At 39.0% G+C, this 21162-nt stretch overlaps 1 protein-coding gene across 7 annotated transcripts in view; it reads left to right on the top strand.

Annotated features, from left to right (window-relative positions):
* The window catches only part of LOC124149287 (agrin-like), a 472283-nt gene that overhangs the window by 107837 nt on the left and 343284 nt on the right, over positions 1–21162 (top strand). The window contains exon 1 of one of the 7 annotated variants that reach the window (XM_048394140.1): positions 3513–3961. The exons of the other annotated variants lie outside the window; for them this stretch is intronic. Coding sequence (XP_048250097.1) covers positions 3793–3961 — 169 coding nt within the window. The 5' untranslated portion in view covers positions 3513–3792. Of the gene's footprint in view, positions 1–3512; positions 3962–21162 lie in introns of those variants that run through there. 7 annotated transcript variants of the gene reach the window in all.

Below are 21162 nucleotides of genomic sequence, written 5' to 3' on the forward strand. Positions count from 1 at the left end.
AGCCAGCCTCAAGTCTTCTGTAAGACCTTAATTCTGTCCAGAGACAATAGTCTATATTTATTACAACATTTGCCGATTCAATCTTTTATGATAACTATGCGTTTCAATTGGATTGCATGCTAATCACATTGACTTCTTACTCCATAGCTCTGACCTTTCCTTTTCTGAATTAATGCTGGAATTCTAATTGGAAAGTTAATAAGAAACCCAGTATCTCAAAGCATGAGTAAGACAAAGCAGAAGCAGAAAATGCCTGGCGTTAACGTGTAAAGATACATGCTGTTTCCGATTTTATGCTAAATTTACGTGGTATACATATATTACAGGATAAAAGCATGAATTCGTACTTTGATCTTTTCCAATGTATTTGATCGTGAAACTCTTGAATGAGATGTTTTGTTTAATCAATAATGTTTGGCATGGACAATTGGAGGTGATTTAGTCGTGAAATTTCATGAAAGCATCAAAAACATGAACACTGAACAAAGCAGTTTTTGCAAGTAATTCAATTTGCTCACGTACTTAAGTGCTCAGTGAATTTTTTAAGGGTGTGGGTTTTATTGTTTGGAACACATAAACAGTGTCATGCATGTTTACTAAACTTTTGTAGTCATTAGGTTTGCCAAGTAGTGATGTTTGCTCATCACATAGAGGAAACAAGTTCTATGGTTTGTGTCCCGTCATAAGGCTGGATTATTGCCTGAAGTGGCTGAAAATCATACTCACTCACCTACTTACTTTCTTCTTATGTTGATATCATGAGTAAACCTGGCTTTCAAGATCATTGCCATGTGTGTGTGGCTGTTTGTACCAGTCTTGGCCTATGCCGCATTTTCACATTGAATGACCACGCGGGCACAATATGCTGACACTACGCCAACCAGTCCTTGTTTTTATCACCTTAATGCTGAGTGCTTGTCCGCGTACCAACAATTTTTTTTTCGTCTTTTCGTATGATGCGACCAGGGTATGGAACCGCGGACCTTCCCCTGTCAGACGCTCTATCCATAAGAGTGAGTGAGTGAGTGAGTTGGGTTTAATGCCGCTTTTAACAGTATTCCAGTTATAACGCGGCGTGTCAGCTTAATGCGGGAGAAAAGCCCGAAGTGATGCAGGTCTCAGACGTTACCAATTCGGTGAAACCCATGAGCACGGGTATGGTGCTGACAAACCTAGAAACATAATCGGGGCGAACCGGGATTCGAACCCACAATCATAGGTTTCTGGCGTGCCCAAGGGACGCAACTCTGCACAGCGAATCACGGCGCCTTAGACAACTGGGCCACCCGTGCCCCCTCTATCCATAAGATCACGGAGGAGGTTCACTCACTTGCTTATTGATAGTCAGAGTATGAGTCTGGTGTTGTGCCTTATCTCACTGTTCAAATGAAACTGGTGGATCGTTTACATCAAGACTGACCTCACTATAAAGTAGATTAACAGGGATTAACCAGGACTCACTGATTAGATTAACAGCCAACGTAAATGCTGTTTGAACATCAAATATTTATCCCCCTATCTGCAAGGAATCATAATAGAGTTAGTGTCTTGACATGTCTTGAGAACATTGATATAAAGCAAATTGCTTAATTATTCTTTTTGCCAGAATTTAATAATATATTTTGGTTTAGAATTTTTCAAGAATCATTTCTAACTTTGTAAAATTTACAAATTAAGCATTTTGACCCCCAAAAATTGAAAGCTCCTCTTTTCTTTAATTCTCAGATATTCTATGCTTCTAATACAAAAATGAAAACATTAGCCATATTGGCCTATGGGAACAGGGCTGAGATAAATTCTCAGTCCTCCATTGAGAAACTATGCCTCTCAATATTTGATAGGGACATTTTTTTTAGAGTGTTGCGTAACACGAGGATAACTTATTGAACTGTTTATTTATGGTTAATCGACTTGAAATAAAGCTTCATTTCTTCAGTTCCAATAAATATCAAATGCTGTTATTATGACAACATATATTAGCAATCAGTCACATTCCAACCCTTACTTATCACTCCTAGAACATCAAAAGTTGAGTATGTTAATATTTAATATGTAATCTGTTGTTCTCAAACAATTGATGTGTTTCTGATATAAGAAAATTTGCTGATTGTCATGTTAGGTAGTGAATACTTCCAGCTGACCAGGTAGACTTTGCTTTTGTTACAAATGATCATTCGTTATGTAGTGTATTATGAATTTGAGGGGGGCATGGGTGGCCCAGTCATCTAAGGCGCCGCGATTCGCTGTGTAGAGTTGCGTCCCTTGGCACGCCAGAAACCTATGATTGTGGGTTCGAATCCCGGTTCACCCCGATTATGTTTTTAGGTTTGTCAGCACCATACCCGTGCTCGTGGGTTGCACCTTAGTGATAAACGTCTGAGACCCTTGTCACTTCAGGCTTCCCTCCCACATTAAGCTGACACGCCATGATATAACTGTAATACCGTTAAAAGTGAGTTAAACCAAACTCACTCACTCCCTGAATTTGACTTAAGTCAAGGACAGTAAATTTTGCTGACCAAAGCATAAAAGTTTCACGAAAACAGTCCCATCCATCAACACCTCAGGCTCTCACTCAGTTTAAACTACTGCCCTCAACACTAATGCCAATGAAGGCGGGACTTAAAAATGTCCATTACTCAGAAATTTGATACAGATTGTTTGGCCTTTTTTTGGTTCATTTCATTTCATTTACTCACATTAGCTTTCATTGTATCCCAAATTAAGACTTACCTTCTATCTGCCAGTAGTCCGGGTTTTGGAGTCTGTTGGGACTTACTGTGTCATGCCTTTCCGACTCAGATACCAGCTTGCAATAAATTTGGGTTGAACTCGTCAGACCAATGTATTCCCTTGTTGGCCATTACACCCTCATGCAACGAAGCCATAAAAACAGCTCTATCTTTTACCTTTTGTCGAGAAAATCCAGATTTAGAAAAAGACTTTAAGTTTGGAAGCATGCTGCCCGATTCAATTCACATTTCTGCTTATCTTTATGGAGGCTATTTCCTGAAAAAAATCCTGAGTGTTGCATTTTTTACAAATTAGGGACATAAACTTATTGTTTTTATCTGTGTCCTATTTGGTTTTCATGAGTTGTGTTAAACAGAAATCATTTATATACTATAATGATTATCATATCAACCAAATTATTATTGATATCGAAAAATTTAAAAATTGCACTTTTATCATTAATCTTTAATAATTAAAGAAATTTATTGCATGTATTTCTAATTTTTAATTTATTTGCCCAAAGCTGTGAGCCATTTCAGTCAGGTTGAATGTGTAAAGTAATATTTTGGATAAAATATTTATTGAACCTATTTATGGTATAAAATATATCTGTTATCAGTGAAACATGCATTATTCCAGAGGTAAACTAGTTGACTTAAACCCTGCTCTGTCTCTACAACAGGTAGGAAAAGATTGTCGAGAAACCAACACCCATCCAGGCTGTATTGATTTCTGTTCAGTGAACACTGTGAGGCTCCTACAGTAGCGTTCTTCCTGTATTGGACGCTAGTGGAAATAGCTACAGTGATGGTCAAACAACCATAGGATGGTCAGAAATACGAATATGTATAGCTTGTGTTTCAATGGGTTGTGACTTACCGTCACCTTGTATATAGCACCTCTGTCAACGGAAGTAGCGATGGATGGTGGACGATGCTGATGACCGTGTTGGAGCATAATTGACAAGTGTTGTCATTTTGTGACGGCGTGTGACAAAGTGGATTGGAATGTTATTTTTTTATTTTGCTGTTCATTTCTGATTGAGACCCGTTTGGAAGGATGTCCGTTACAACTGTTGCCACGCTAAAGAAACGGCACTTTCTTCCCCAAGGTGTCCGTAAATGTGTACGAGCTAATAGACTTGCTCTTCTTTGCTGTTCCTTTGGATTATTCTGGTGTTCTTTAGCGGTTGTCATGATCCTACTGTACTCCAAACTTATTCTTGAAGGTTTGTAAAAGAAATTATTAACAAAGTTTTGTGTATAAACTCATACCCATACGTCATAATGAACTTTATTTCAGGTAGAAAGCACAGTTCTGTAAGTCTTCAGGCTTGAAACTACTGAAGATTGGTATGTGTGCAGTAATCATCTAATGACAAGATAGTATTGATAATCAACTTCTTTATTACAATTGTGGTGATGTTTTCATGTTAATTCTAACACCATTATCAAGCTAGTGATGGTTGTTATAAAGAAATCGATCATCCATGCTATATTATCCTGCTTCCACCTGACCCTCAAAGACCCAGTGTTGTAATTATTGGCCAGAGTTTTCCATTTCAAGTCTCAGAATCTAACACATGTTATCAATTTCAGGAATTTCCAGACTAATATTTGTTGATATTTAGTTCTAATAGTAGAAATACTGTCTTGCCTTCAGGATTTGGGACTGATTTATATTTACCGACACATAATGTGTATAGATGATAACAATATTTGGTGTCAGTTACATATTTATACTGTATAATTTGAAAGAAGGAAGAATCTACAGTAAAGATAACCTTATGTTTGATGGGAGTTGAACAGTTTCTCCCGTGGTAATTGAGCACTGGGGATACTGTATATGAAAATAGTTTCTGCCCTCAAGAAGCGAGTTCCTTGTCCAGAGCCTGCCTTCTCATATTCTTGTTCCGTCAATGCTAGAATCTAGCGGAAAGGGAGTGAGTTACACTTTTACGTCGCTTAGAAAGTCAACAGTTGACATAGTAACAGCATAGCAGGAAGAGTGCTTCCACTTTAAAGGACATTTGTAAAGTTGTTTGTTTTCCTTTGAGGAAAATTATCAAACACAGTCATTATGTCAACATGGAAAAGAATATTTTCTCTGCAAATGGGTAACTGCTGATTTATGGGACATGCTTATTCTTGCTGTGTTTCAAAAAGAGGCTGTAGGAAAAGTTTGTTTTCTATATTTTTAAAAAAAAAAATATTATGATCAATGAATTCTGGAAAGCTATTTATCATCTAAAACTGGTTCCCCAGGAGATGCTGCTTTGGTGAGATGAAACGATATCTCCTAGTAGATATCGGACCCGTGAAGATCCAGGATAGAATAGGTCTTCAGCAACCCATGCTTGACATAAAAGGCGACTATGCTTATCGTAAGAGGCAACAAACGGGATCGGGTGGTCAGGCTCGCTGACTTGGTTGAAGCATGTCATCGTATCCCAATTGCGTGGATCGATGCTCATGATGTCAATCACTGGATTGTCTGGTCCAGACTTGATTATTTACCACCGTCATATAGCTGGAATATTGCTGAGTGTGGCGTAAAACAACAAATCAACAACTAGTAGATATCGGTGCAATGAAATTGCATTATAATGCTTTGCAGACCATTGTTACATCATCAATTACCAAATGACATCACATTGTTATTATATTTGATATCAAAAGACATTTGGGGAGATTTCTATATAACATATTTAAACATTTATCTGTAATGGTGAAAATACAGATTTTATTCCCCACATAGCTAAAATGTGCAAAGCTCACTGCTGTGATGTGGTTGGAATATGCTCATCTTAAGGTTACAGTAAAGTCATACAAGCGACAACAAATCTGGAGAACACACAAAAACATAATTGTATCATAATGTACTAGCTGCATTCTTAGTTGCACAAATTTTAAAGCCCCAATGTCTGGGGCACTGGCCTAGTCATCTGAGGCGCCGTGATTCGCTGCATAGAGTTGCATCCCTTGGGCACGCCAGTAACCTATGATTGTGGATTCGAATCTGGGTTCGCCCCGATTATAGTTCTAGGTTTGTCAGCACCATACCCGTGCTTTTGGGTTTCACCGAAGTGGTAAACATCTGAGACCTGCATCACTTGGGGCTTTCCTTCCACATTAAGCTGACATGCCGCGATATAATTGGAATACTGTTAAAAGCGGCGTTAAACCCAACTCACTCACTAACGGTGTGCCTGCTGATCCACCAACTTTGGAATGCCCCTTTAAGACCAGTCCCATGTGGAACAAGTGATAGGACAATCATCTCCAGATAATCTATTGTGCGACTCTCGCTTCTACTCCAAGCATGGAGCCAGCGCAAGACCATAGCGTCTCCACGGGAAGCTGGTTTGGATAATGTCAATAATGAAGCGAGGATAGTAAGCTCAACGGTTAAAGCATTGGCTTGTTCCACCTGAGGTCTTGGTTTGGTTCCCACATGGGTACAATGTTGTAAGACTATTTCTGGTGTTCCACAGCCTTTCAGATGGAGGCAACCTAACTAATGAGCAAATTTAAGAGATTTTGATTCGTTCTGAAACAATGTACAGAGATTAATTAAAAAATAAACGATGAGTAGTCGTTTTTTATTGTACAGTAAAACACTGCAGGGAGAATAAACCATGAGTGATGAAGCATTATTTACATCCTTTAAATATACATATCTTTTTAATGTTCAAGCTTTAAATATTTAAAGTATTTAGATAATGCCTCCCTGAATACAATCTGAACTCTGCAATGTCGGACAAGTCCATTTTATGTACAGGGCAGTTAAACTTGGTATTTCCCGGATATTCTCACAATTTTCACATCGATTACCTGTACCTTTTCTCCCAATACAGATTGTCATAACTTGCCCACTTTTGAATGTGATCGTTCGGCCAGCACATTTATCTTCATTGCCCAGCGACATCTATGGGGAACAAGTCACGAGACACTTCCTTCTAATAAAATAACCTCCAATTTACGTCTTATAGTTGCGAGCACATGTTCGAATCTCCAGAAATTATGTCGTTATAGAAAAATGTTTTATCGTGAAATAAACCATGCTTTGTTCTTCATTTTTCTGTGCAATTGATCACATAGTATCTTAAATTATAATATATATCATACATTTTACCACAAGACCACGGAGGCGGTCTGGTCTCCAGTAACTCTTGGCTCAGTTATAGTGAGTGAGTGAGTTGGGTTTACCTGGGTATATCACGACAGGGGACACTAAAAATGGGCATTATGAGCAAACACTTTAACCACTGGGCTACCCCTAGTCCCTTAAGAAGCGATATGTGCAGAGTTGCATCCCTTGGCCACGCCAGAAACCTATGATTGTGGGTTCAAATCCCTGTATGCCCTGATTATGTTTCTAGGTTTATCAGCACCATACCCGTGCTCCTGGGTTTCACCCAAGCGGTAAACGTCTGAGACCTGCATCACTTTAGGCTTTTCTCCCACATTAAGCTGACACACCGCTATATAACTGGAATACTATTAAAAGTGGCGTTAAACCCAACTCACTCACTCACTGAATTTGACTTAAGTCAAGGACAGTAAATTTTGCTGACGAGAGCATAAAAGTTTCACAAAAACAGTCCCATCCATCAACACCTCAGGCTCTCACTCAGTTTAAACTACTTCCCTCAACACTAATGCCAATGAAGGTGGAACTTAAAAATGTCCATTACTCAGAAATTTGATACAGATTGTTTGGCCTTTTTTTGGTTCATTTCATTTCATTTACTCACATTAGCTTTCATTGTATCCAAAATTAAGACTTACCTTCTATCTGCCAGTAGTCCGGGTTTTGGAGTCTGTTGGGACTTACTGTGTCATGCCTTTCATTGCCAATACTTTAAACATGTTAAACAGTATATGCATTCATATTTTCTCACTTAAGAAGCGATAAGATGGGTATCAGTTGGTCACAATGAATGATCAGTATGGATAATGCAAGGAAAAGTATGACCTGGGTGAATGTGTTTATTGACATCTTTTGCTGTGGTAACAAACACTTCTATTACAAGCACATAATATGTTAATTACTTGCAGATTAGGTTGATTATTTGTGAAGACCTTTAGCCAATGGTATGTTAAACATGCATACATTTGGGAAATAGTGATTAGTTTTTTTTAGAATTGAATGATTTACCAATCTTTTTTTACCTTACATGTAGAAAAAAAGTTAAATTTAAGATAAAAAAAGCATTCCCTGAGGGTATTATCCATTGTTTGATTGTAAGATGAAAATTGTTTATTCCATCACTGTCGCGGCAAATTAGGTTTTAAAAAGAAATTCCAGTCTACAGATATCTGGTTATGTTCAAACTGCTGAAATCTAAAAAAAAGGGACGAATAGAAATGTCTTTGTTCATCTGTCACAGACAACTGGAGCACTGCTGATGCAAGGATATTAACCATTTCTCCATTAAACAGTGAGTGAGTGAGGTTTTACGCTGTTTTTTAGCAATATTCCAGCAAAATCTCGGCGGTGGACACCGGAAATGGGCTCCACATATTGTACCCATAATACAGATGTATTACAAAAGACATGCTGTTTAATTAACGATACTTATTTCACATATGTAAAACATGCATTCTGCATGTGTATTTAAAGCCTCATTGATTTTTTGTCTTTAAATTTGAATAAGTCCTTGTATTTTTTTGTCAAAGTCATCGTGTAGGATCTTAATTTTTGCTCTCACTTTCCATTTAGATGTCGGAGGTGGACCAGTGGTTTGATTTTTTTGCGCCAAAATTTCACTGTACGGAGTTGCATCCCTTGTCTGTATGAGGATGTGCTGGTCTTGGGTTCAATTGCCAGATTCCCTGTCAGCTTGAGGGTTTGAACAAAGTCTATTTGAATTTTCCTCCCACATGATAATAAAGTGGTAAAAGTTAAGTGAGAGTGAATTAGTGAGTAAGTTAAAATGATTGCAGCCATATGTGGATGGCAAACTTTGCAGACCTGCATCAATTTAGACTTTTTTTGGCATAAAAAAATGACTGCTATCTTTGAAAACAGTGCAAAACTCATCCACTTTCTCGGTCTCCATATGTTCTTGTACACTGAATAAGGTAGTAATAATTATTAAGATTATCTGCCAAAACAGATTGACTGGATCACTGAGTGCTGAAGGCACTTGAAGCACATTGGAAGCACATTGCAAGCACATTGGCATGAGGAATAAGATTATACCTTCTGTCCCCTGTGAGGCCACATAAAAGATAACACAGCTGTTGCTAGATTGGATTTGTCAACAAGGGTTTAGCAAATGGTCTCAACGGTGTTTGGATCAGTTGCAAATTTGGGGTCCTTTTGATAAATGTAATCAAGCCATTCAGTTGTCTGACCATTCACTGGTTCTAAAAGATGCTTGTCTTGATTCCTAAACAGTGGCATCTTTCTAAACTGGACTTCTGTGGGTCCAGCACCGAGGTCCAGATAAGTAAGATTAAAGCAGATGATAAAGAAACTGGGATTATTGGTAAGGGGTATTATTTGTCATAGCATAATCCTGACTGTAAATGTCGTCTGGTATTTATAGAAGTCTGGATTAGTCAGAGTCAGGTTCTGATCCTTTCACTCCAGCTTCTCCCCTCGTGCACCGTGCTCCGCCCCACATGGACTACAACCTCCCTCCCACATCTCTCCCACACACCCCATCCACATCCCTCCCACACCACACCCTCCCAATCTAACCCGCCACACCATCCTCTGTACCCACCCTCATACACTTCCCCCCATACACACCCCTCCACATCCTTGTCACAACACACCCTGCCACCCTACCCCCACCCTCTCCCACCCATACCACCCCCCACCCCCCACATCCTTGTCCCAAAACACTCTCCCACCCTACCCCTCTACCCTAACTCTCGTGGGTTTCACCGAAGTGGTAAACGTCTAAGACCTGTATGACTTCGGGCTTTCCTCCCACATTAAGCTGACATGCCGTGATATAACTGAAATACTGTTAAAAGCGGCGTTAAACCCAACTCACTCACTCACTCACTCACAGTAACATTTCAGGTTCATTAAATCCATGACTGCATGTAACCACCATTGTTGGAAGATCCTTCAGCTCCACATACATCGTTCAGAATTCATGTTGTTGGCTTATCCATCAAGAACCATAAAATACCAAATAAAATCCAATAAACCCAAACAGTTGTATCAATGCAAGGCCCCCCACTGGTATTTGATTACTATAAGTATTTAAACACCTCTTAGACCAGTCACAGTCCTGTACATCATGTCTAGACTACCCAAGCACTGGAGGCACAGCACAGCCAGCAGGGAAATCTTAATTGATAGCCAAACAGTGACACTCCTATCTTACCAGTACAGAGATCTGAAGAGTATTGGGCTTAAAAGGGAAGTTTCAGATTTCCAAACAACCATGTATTTTGGACCCAACAGTGTTGGAAATTGAGAGGTGGCTTGGGGGCAGTCAGATTTTCAGCAATAGTTTTTTTGCATAAAGACCCTTCAGCCTTTTTGAACATAACTATAAAATGCGAATCAAAAGACCATGATCCTTGTTTTCTTAACATTGAAACAAGCAGTTTTTTTATATTCATACTTTTTTCAAATTTTTCATTTTACACATTTTTTTTTGTCACCATGTCAAGATGCAAGGGGGAGGGGGATTTAAAAAAAATTCTAATGTAGTCACTGTTGGTTGAAGGGTGATAACTTCAGGTGACTTCTCTCTCTCATGTATTAACTCATCAAAGTTTTGTATGTACTACGTACTCCACTACAATTACATTATAATGAGGAAAAGGTTTTCTCAGAAACAAATACCGTATTCGACGTAATAAGCGCCCAGGGCGCTCTCAAAATTAGAAATAGGGGGCTCTTATTAAAACATTATTTTGGTGGAAAAAAAGTTGAAACATAAATTTCGTGGTTTATGCTGACAGTTTGAAATGTTTATGTATGACAGATATATTTTTCCAGAATTTAATTGCCCATAATTAAGGGTGCATATAACACATGAGTGCGTATTATACGCGAATAAATAAGTGTTGTGTACATTGATCAATCGGCAGGGGTGCTAATTGGGATTGTTCATTAGACAATATATTAGCAACTTTCGCCGAGGGTGCTTATTATGTCAAATATGGTACATACAAATGTTACTATAAAAATGCTTAACATTGCCATGTTTAACAGTATAAGCATTCATATTTTCTCTGTAAACCAATTGACCCACACAACTAATGCCAAATATACAAATTATAATTTTGAACTACACAAATGTTATTTTTTTATTTTTTTATTTTGACCTATGCAAACAACTTAATGCCAAATGATAAAATCAAAAGTTGAATAAAACAAGTGTATTATTGTTTTATTTTGACCAACCCAAGCTAATTGCTGAATTATTTTTAAAAAATTAACGAAAGTGTTTAACAATAAAACAATAACAAAAAAAACCATTGTGGCCATAGGAAGCCAACACCCCTGATGTTAATAGTAGACTGAAAGGGACGAGGTTGCGGCTGGGGTGATGGAGATATTGAAGATTTGCTGCAGCTATAGATCGTATTGTGAAGATGGATTGGCTGGTGTAACTGGCTACCTGTGACAGTGAGAAATGTTGGTCTGTTTTTAGCTCATTGTTTCTGTTGTTACACGAACAAATTGAAAAACCCTGATCCAACATTTGTTTTTATTAGACATTAGTGTAAATCTGTTGTCTGTGAATACAGGAGTTCCGGCCTGTGACATATGTGTTTGACGACATTGTAAGACATTGATCGATGTGCATATGAATCACAGACTCTATACGTCTGATCTGTCAATATGTATAAACTAGCTTATCTATTTTACTGCATTATGTATGGTTGACTTTGAAAGAATGTGATAATGAGAGTCCTAAACTGATTATTCGTTTGAAATATATTTCTTTCTTTAAATAGTAGGTTTGTTTTCATATTCCTGACCTGCTATTTCAAACTTTGGAATAGGCATGTTGAAAAAAGGTGAAGTTTTTTGCTCAATTGACTGAAAGTCAAGTGAGGTTATGCCATACCGCAAGTCATAAGCATAGTCGTCTCTTACGGCAAGCATGGGTTGCTGAAGATGTATTCTCTTCCTGGATCTTCACGGATCTCTGGAGCTTTGAATGAAAGATGCCTGCTATGGTGTCTCAAAAAGTTGCGCACAGAATTTTGATTTGACTTTAAACATTTTTTTTCCTATTATTTCTTCATGATTCAGTGAGCTACAGAGCCTTGTGCTCTGTATGTTTTTATTGATTGGTAAAAGAAACAAAATGATCACGTAGAAAAACTATACAAAAAAACAAAACTTAAACATCAAATGCCATATTATCCTTAAAGTATATTCAGCCACATAATGAGAAATATATATATTACTCAACGTTACATAGGGAATATGCTTTGAGATGTTGTCATACTAGCATCATTTTGACATTGTCACAGAATTTGTGCTTTTCTAGCATTTGTGGCCCTGTCGTCTATGGCATCACAGATGATGTGTTCCATAGGTGTCAGAAAACTATGAGACCCATGATTTTCCGGGGTAGAAGAGGTCTTCAGCAACCCATGTTTGCCATAAAGGGCGACTTTGCTTGTCGTAAGGGGCACCAAACGGAATTGGGTGGGTGGTCAGGCTCGGTAACTTGGATGATGCATGTCATCGTATCCCAATTGCGTGGATCGATGCTCATGATTTCAATCACTGGATTGTCTGATCCAGACTCGATTGTTTACAGACCGCCGTCATATAGCTGGAATATTGCTGAGTGCGTCGTTAAACAAGAAACAAACAAACAAACATTGTGCCAAGACAAGGTTGTGGATTATTGCTCATGCAATCCACTACTTGTTGACCTGACCTAGACTTGATTGTTCAGGGGCCGATGTGATATACTTGAATATTGACAATGGTGTGAGACAACGTTCATTCAGAAACTGACAGAAGTGACCCTGTCTTGCAAAAGTCTTTGTGATGTAGTACGCATTTCCCAATCTGTTTTACATACCAGTCTTCAGTTCACATGGATAACAAGGAACACAAAACTTTGTGAAGCAATAGGTGGTATTTTTGCATGTCAACAATCATTAGGTTTCTGTTGGCTGCTGAATTATACATCTTGTACAGCTTGCCCTGCTTATACCATGAATCTAATGATATATTCTGTTGCTTTTTGTGAAGGATGGTTGGAGTTATCTGCAACAAAGTGTCACTTATCACATGTCGACAGACATCAAGTCGTCGTGTTTTCATGATGGGTAAATGATATCTCTGACCATTGTGTTCATGAAAATGACTTTGGAGAGAATGAGTTATGTACTTTAAAACAATCCAGTTTTTTAAAGCAAAAGCAAACTCATCTTGCCAATGTTCAATTGGGACATGGAATGTTTTTGTTCTCGGTATGCCACAAGGCACACTTTACCCATTTTCAAAATTGGTGAATCTTGTTTCAACACGGGACAGATAAAAAGCAGTTGTTATTTTCAATTCAATTTATGAATCCCCAGGTATAGTTTATGAATGGGAATCTAATATATTTTTGAGTACCCTATTTTCAAACAACACCTATTTTCGAACAGCCGAATATTATATTGATTTGTCGCATTCTCACGAGAGGTGTGACATCATCAGACGGCCAACTTGAGAATGCATACTTTCGGGCTGTCAACATTGTAGTCATGTGAAGTACTGTACACCTGTCAGAATATTCCGTCGTCATTCAGAATTTTGGTGTCCGTGTCATGATGAAGAGGAATTGTAAAATAGTCTGAACACCATAATTTGACCAATATTCATATTTTGTGAAAACTTTTAATTACTTGTTGAGTTTTTATGCTGACCTTCAAGAATTATGTCCAAACCAATCTGGTGTTAGAAAATAGGTGACGTCATTTTGAGTGCAGCGGAAGTTTACAGACGCGCAATGGAGGTCACGCCTTTTCTCGAGGAGTTTTTTTTTCTTTCAGAATGTAACTGAATTCTATTGTTGAAGGGGCCACGGGTGGCCCAGTCGTCTAAGGTGCCGCGATTCGCTGTGCAGAGTTGCGTCCCTTGGCCACACCAGAAACCTATGATTGTGGTTCCTAATCACGGTTCGCCCCAATTATGTTTCGATATTTGTCAGCTCCATACCCGTGCTCGTGGCTTTTACCAAAGTGGTAAACGTCTGAGACCTGCATCACTTCGGGCTTTCCTCTCACATTAAGCTGACACGCCGAGATATGACTGGAATATTGTTAAAAGCTCACTCACTTACGGTGTGCCTGTTAACTGTTGTATACTCATTTCCCATTTGTACTTTTATCACGAGCTTCATGTTTGAAACATTATCAAAAGGTGTTGGGTTTTAAAAAGTGTTTCTTAGTGTGTTCTTCAGGCACCATGAACTTATTTTAACCATGCCAATATGATTTTAACCCTGAAAATACTTGAACTTAACACCCTTGATTATTCTGTGTATTTTATCTCATCATAGATTTATCGCTAGTTACATTATATCTTTGACATTTATCTTTTATTCTTATCAAAAATACTTTTCGATACTTTTGTTTTCTGAAAAATAATTCTGATGCCTAAAAAAACCTCTTAATGATCTTTTTCTGTGACATACACCACTTAAATATCCTTGACAATGGGAAAACTATGGGGGCACATGGATATGTTAAGAATTTGTGTTAATATTTCACAAAGTAAATTCTTGATAAGAAAAAGCTGGTTCTGCTCCATGAAGCTTATTTTGGATGGTCTTTATATTGAGAGTGTAAAAAAGCTTACATTACATTTAATCTTTTTCCAATAAAAGGTTAAGATATCATGTCACATCGAATTATCAGCAATCTCACTACCAGTATAAGGCAGTTAAGGATTTATGTTTTAAGTTATTGGTTACAGTGGAATTGGGAGGGTTTTGAAAGAATTTTTGCGATTTTCACTTTTTATACCATCGAATGAACTCTTGCTTCATAAACTATGTCCTGTGATGGATGGTTCCTGTATGTATTTATTATTAAAAGGCATGATGTATGTGTGTTCATAATTTGTCTTTGGTTGGGTCCATAATGCAATGAGTAAGTGAGTGAGTATGGTTTTACGCCGCGTTTAGCAACATTCCAGCAATATCATGCCGGTGGACACCAGAAATGGACTTCACACATTGTACCCATCGGGTATCGAACCTGGGTCTTCGGCGTGATGAGCGAAGGCTTTAACCACTAGGCTACCCTACCCTACCTCCCACCATAATTAAGGGTATGCATTCTGAAGCATTGATTTTCTGATTAAGGATCCCTTTATACAGTAAAACCTTGTTTATGTGGATTCTGTTAATGTGGAAATCCTGTTTTACGGCTGGAAATGTCTGCAACAGGAACAAAAGGAACTGGTCATATTCTTTCTGAACTTTTTGACTTAATTTTAAGTGGAAGCACTTGCTGCCTCTGTGGTAGTTAAAGACTCCGGCCAGAGAACATAATGTTCATGGGTTCAATCCCAGGACTTTAAAAGGTGGTACTTGTTGTTACCCTGCCTGGTGCTTGGCATTAAGGGGCTAAAACAAGAACTGGTCTGCTTGGAGTCCATGTACTGTGTCTGGGTGGGGTATTCATGTTAAACTTTGGCATGGTATCTAAAAGGGCTGTACTATAATTCTGGCATTAGACACCGAATAAGTGCAATAATCTTGAACGCTACGGCAAACAAAATTTTGTCTAACCTTTAGAAGCATATAACTCAACACATATGTCTAATGTTTTAGAGATTCCAAGTGTTCTTTAAATATTACAATTGTTCCATACTAGTGGGGGGCACGGGCACAGTTGTCTAAAGTGCCGTGATTCTCTGTACAGAGTTGCGTCCCTTGGGCATGCCAGAAACCTGTGATAATGGGTTCGAATCCCGGTTCGCCCCGATTATGTTTTCTAGGTTTGTTAGCACCATACCCGTGCTCGTGGGGTTGCTCGTCTGAAACCTGCATCACTTCGGGATTTCCTCAAACATTAAGCTGATACGCCGCGATATAACTGGCATACTGTTAAAAGCGGCGTAAAACACAACTCACTCACTCCATACTAATGATTAACAATCAGAAAATAGCCAGACAGCTTCACTGGGAATCCTACCATCAAAGTCTGTGGCATAAGCATCTACTCCCTCTGAACTTTGTCATCAAAAGCAAGGTCATGCTCACTAACAGTTGGGAAAGTTTGTCAAGTCTAGCCTGTAATTCAGCCTTGCAATCCTAAACAGAATTTATCAGTATCTAACAAGAATCCAGATATCTGTCGACAGCTTCTGAGGAAAAAAGAGGCAAAGTTTTTTATGCGTGTCACTCGATGTATTACTTGGTGTGTGTCTTTATAGATGGGACTTATTACTGCTAAAATTAACACTTTGAAGTTTACATCAATAACTTGACATTGGCAGGAAAGGCTTGACTGGTCTCGTTAGGGTGATTGAAATATCTGAGTCTGTTTTATGTTTTGTTTCAGTTTTGTTTTGACTGTCCCAAATGCATTAATGAATACATACATTAGGCACAAAAACTTTCTTTGTTCTTGAATTAAATAATATATTTATCTTTCACTATCTGTAGCATTTCATTTTTGTTGTTCTTCTGAAACCTCCGTTTCACTCACTCACTCGCTGACTGACTGACTGACTGACTGACTGACTGACTGACTGACTCACATGGTTTGATCCCCGGCCAGCCCTTAAAAGATGGTACTTGTTGTTACCCTGTCTGGCGCTCAGCATTAAGGGGCTAAAACAAGGACTGGCCGGCTCGGAGTCAGTATACTGTGTCTGAGTGGGGTGTTCATGTTAAACTGCAGCATATTATCTCAGTGGGCTAGCACTATAAATCGGCATCAGTCCGGACCAGTACAAGCAGCCACACACACACACACACACACACACACCGTGCATGCACGTCGCCATATAAGTGCAATAATACTGCACGTGACGTTAAACCCAATTTCACCTCGATCACCTCACCTCAACTCAGTGATTCTTTATAACTTGTTTACCTGACCACACCGCCTCGCTTATACCCACATACAGGGGCACGGGTGGCCCAGTCGTCTAAGGCGCCGCAATTCGCTGTGCAGAGTTGTGTCCCTTGGACACGCCAGAAACCTATGATTGTGAGTTCGAATCCCGGTTCGCCCCAATTATGTTTCTAGGTTTGTCAGCACCATACCCGTGCTCATGGGTTTCACCGAAGTGGTAAACATCTGAGACTTGCATCACTTCAGGCTTTCCTCCCACATGAAGCTGACATGCCGTGATATGACTGGAATACTGTTAAAAGCGGCGTTAAACCCAACTCACTCACTATACCCACATTCATAGCTGTGAAGAATGACCGCCATATCCATGTTACATGATATGCTATGATAGTTAAGAGGCCCATGTTTTCTTGAACTTATCCTTGGGCTAAAAAAATTCTAAAACTCATCAGGACAGTCTTTTTCATGTGTACTTCCCCAGCAATAGCCTTTCTTCCCTAGGGACTTAAGTCATTGCAATTAACGATGTACTTAACCTTGCACTTAATTCTGCAGCTGGTGAAATAGACGATCAGCTGATGAAATCGACGTCCCCTTGTGCACTCTAGGTTCTGTTAAGTAGTGTAGGTAAATAACCGTGCTTACTCATTTGGCGGTAATCTGAAATGGAAAAAAATCTCGTTCCTTATCGTTGTAGATGGTTGAAAGAAATTCCAACACAAGGTTTATGAATGACAAGATCTCCTGCTAGTATTGATTCTGGGAATAAAGCAGGCTTTTTTCCCCTCATTTCTTCACAGGAATTGAATATGTGGTTAATCCAAACTGTCACGTTGAAATATACTGGTCATATTGGACTTGTCAGCCTCTTAAAGGGGCAGTGTCCCTCTCTGAAATGTCTCAGCTACATTGTCACTGAAAGAATGGTATACGTGTCTTTATTTAGAAACATTAATTAAAAAAATTGTTTTGCCTGAAGACATATATTGAAATGTTATCCTTGAAAACATAAAGAGATTTTTTTATTAATTAATCAGTTGAATTGCGGAATGACAAATTTACACAAAAGTGAATATATAAAAATAATATTTTCCTTGAAAGTTGTGTTTCCCTCTTAACCTTATTTTAGCAGTTTATGCAAATAGGGAAAGGGAAATAACTCTTTGATTTCACATACACAGACATATTTCCATTCTACATTTGCCTCACAATACCTGAAAGTGACTTCAACAAAAATATGGTAATTGTTCCACAACACAATTGCAATGGTATGACTGATTCACTCACTCACTCACTCACTCACTCACCCACTCACTCACTCACCCACCCACCCACCCACCAGCAAGCAAGCAAGGACATGCTCACTGACAGTTGGGAAAGTTTGTCAAATTTAGCCTGTAATTCAGCCTTGCAATCCTAAGCAGAATTTATCAGTATCTAACAAGAATCCAGATAGCTGTCGACAGCTTCTGAGGAAAAAAGATGTAAAGTTTTTATGGGTGTCACTCACTGTGTTACTTGGTGTGTTTCTTTATAGATGGGAGCTTGACTTATTACTGCTAAAATTAACACTTTGAAGTTTACATCAATAACTTGACATTGGCAGGAAAGGCTTGACTGGTCTCATTAGGGTGATTGAAATATCTGAGTCTGTTTTATGTTTTGTTTCAGTTTTGTTTTGACTGTCCCAAATGCATTAATGAATACATATATTAGGCACAAAAACTTTCTTTATCCTTGAATTAAATAATATATTTAGCTTTCACTCTCTGCAGCATATCATGTTTGTTGTTCTTCTGAAACCTCCGTTTCACTAACCACTCACTCACTCACTCACTCACTCACCCACTCACTCAACCACTCACTCACTCACTCACCCACTCAACCACTCACTCAACCACTCACTCAACCACTCACTCAACCACTCACTCACTCAACCAACACTCACTCACTCAACATTCCACCAGAAGAGAGTGTGCTCCAGTCCCCCTCATTCACGCACTCTCTCCATCACCTCAGCATATTGATGCAGCTCTGGTCGTTTGTATCAAATTACAAATACCTGTCAGTCATCTTGTATTGATATTTCAATTAATTTAGAAAATCAAAAACATTTTCGCCAATTAATGAAATGAGATGTTCATATCATCCATACATTCCCATTTGTGGAGGATTGATCAAAAGAAAACTGAAGCCCTTTTGCCATAAAATGAATTTAAAGGACCTCTTCCAATCTAATTACCTGTGATGGATGAAATCACATTACAGAGCTGCATCTCAAAAACATTCCTAAAATATCATTTTTCATCTTTTTGCTGTCTGTTATCAGATGTTTCTTGAAAACCTTAATTGCATTTGAATCGAAAACTAATTGAATTTTACATCTCGTTAAAATAAAAAAAACATGTTTGAGAAATGTTTCTATTTAGCTCACCTGATTGTTGATCTGGCAATTGATGATTTGTTCCTTCAACTCAACTTCTGTTTTTATCAGTTTAGGTTTGCTGTCCAAAATTCTTATAACCTCATTGGGATTCCTGGGTAGAAGAGGTCATCTGTTTTCCCTGTTTGCTTAAACAATGACTTAAAAGTGTTGTGGATCAATACTGCAATCCGGCTGACTATGTGTTATTTTACCCTAAAGGTGTTGAGTGTTGTTCATGCTATCAACCATTTCTTTACCTGATCTAGATTTGTGAATTTGTGCCCCACTGGGGATTCAGGGTAGGTGAGTGAGTTTGGTTTTACGCCGCTTTTAGCAACATTCCAGCAATATCATGGCGGGGGACACCAGAAATGGGCTTCACACATTGTGCCCATGTCGGTAAACGAACGTGGTTCTTTGGGGCGTTTGACGAGCGAACGCTTTAACCACTAGGCTACCCGACCGCCCGGATTCAGGGTAGGACGTGCTCCCCAGCAACCTATGCTTGTTGTAAGAGGCATTTACTTTGTGGATTGGATGTTCAGATTTGGTGAAGCCCAAGTCGTAGATTGTTGCTCATAATGTCAACCACTGGGTTGTCTGGTCCAGGTTCAATTATTTACAGGTCATCATCATATTGCTGGAATATTGGAACATGTGGCATTAAACAACAATCTGAAATAACACCATTCATTTGTAGGAGATGCCAACTTGATTATTTGTTGTCAATGAGAGAAATGGGCAGCTGGGTTTGGGTAGGATTGAGTGGCTTGGATGGAGTTGAATAGTGTTGGGTGGGGTTGATTGGTGTAGGCTGAGTGATATGGGTGGGATCTGTTGAGGTTTATTCGTGTGAGGTTTAGTTATGTGGGTGGTGTTGTGTGATATGGGGTTCAGTGGTGTGGGCAGGGTCTGATGGGGTTTAGTTATGTTGGTGGGGTTTATTAGTGTCATGGGGTCTGGTGGAGTTGTGTGGTGTGGGTGTGGTTAGGTTGAGTGAATTGGGGTGGGGTTGAATGTTGTGGGTGGGGTTGAATGGTGTCTGGTATGGTTCAGTGGTGTGGGCAGTGTCTGATGGGGTTTATTGATGTTGGTGGGGTTGAGTGATATGGAGTGGGATTTATTAATGTGGTGGGGTTGTGTGGTGTGGGTGTGGATTGGTTAAGTGGTGAAGGCATGGTTGGGTTGAGTGAATTGGGGATGGGTTGTTTGGTGTGGTAGGGGTTGGGTGGAGAAGATAAAGAAAATAATGGAAAAGTCACTATGAGGTAATTCAGATGGAGAGCCATAGAATACCACACAACTTGGGGAAAGGTAATGAAAAATGTGTATCATGTTGGTAAATTGGTAAGTTCAAGTACTGGAGAACACAGGGGACACTATCTTCAATAGCAACACAGTCAGCATTGCAGAGTTGTTTCCCTTACGAGTGCCAGAATCCTATGATTGTTAGTGTGACATGATTTTTTGTTTGGCAGCACCATACCCATGCTTATGACTTTAGCGAAAGCATAATGTCTTACACATGTATGACTTTGGTTTCCCTTCCAACATTAGCTGTCACTCAATATGTAATATAACTGCAGTGTTGGCCCCAGCTCACTCACTAATACTGACATACATTGTTGTCCCTACATCAAACACAGCAAGTGAAGAAGGAGAATTCAGGAAAAGCCACTATTATTCATTGCCATCTAATAGCGCTGTAGAAATACTTAACAGTCTGACCTTTTGATACTTGAGCACAAAACCTGTATCCAACTCTTTGCTAAGAGCTATCTGAAAGACATTTACCGTATTCGACGTAATAAGCGCCCCGCTCTAATAAGGGCCCACGGCGATATTTGCTAATATTTTGGATAGTGAACAATCCCAATCAGCACCCCTTCCGATTGATGAATGCACACAAGACTTATTTATTCATGTATAATACGCACTCGTGTGTTATATCACCCTTAATTATGGGCAATTAATTTC

Source organism: Haliotis rufescens, unplaced genomic scaffold (assembly GCF_023055435.1).
Source record: "Haliotis rufescens isolate VD_foot unplaced genomic scaffold, xgHalRufe1.0.p SCAF_13, whole genome shotgun sequence".
In the NCBI taxonomy this organism is placed as follows: Eukaryota; Metazoa; Mollusca; class Gastropoda; order Lepetellida; family Haliotidae; genus Haliotis; species Haliotis rufescens.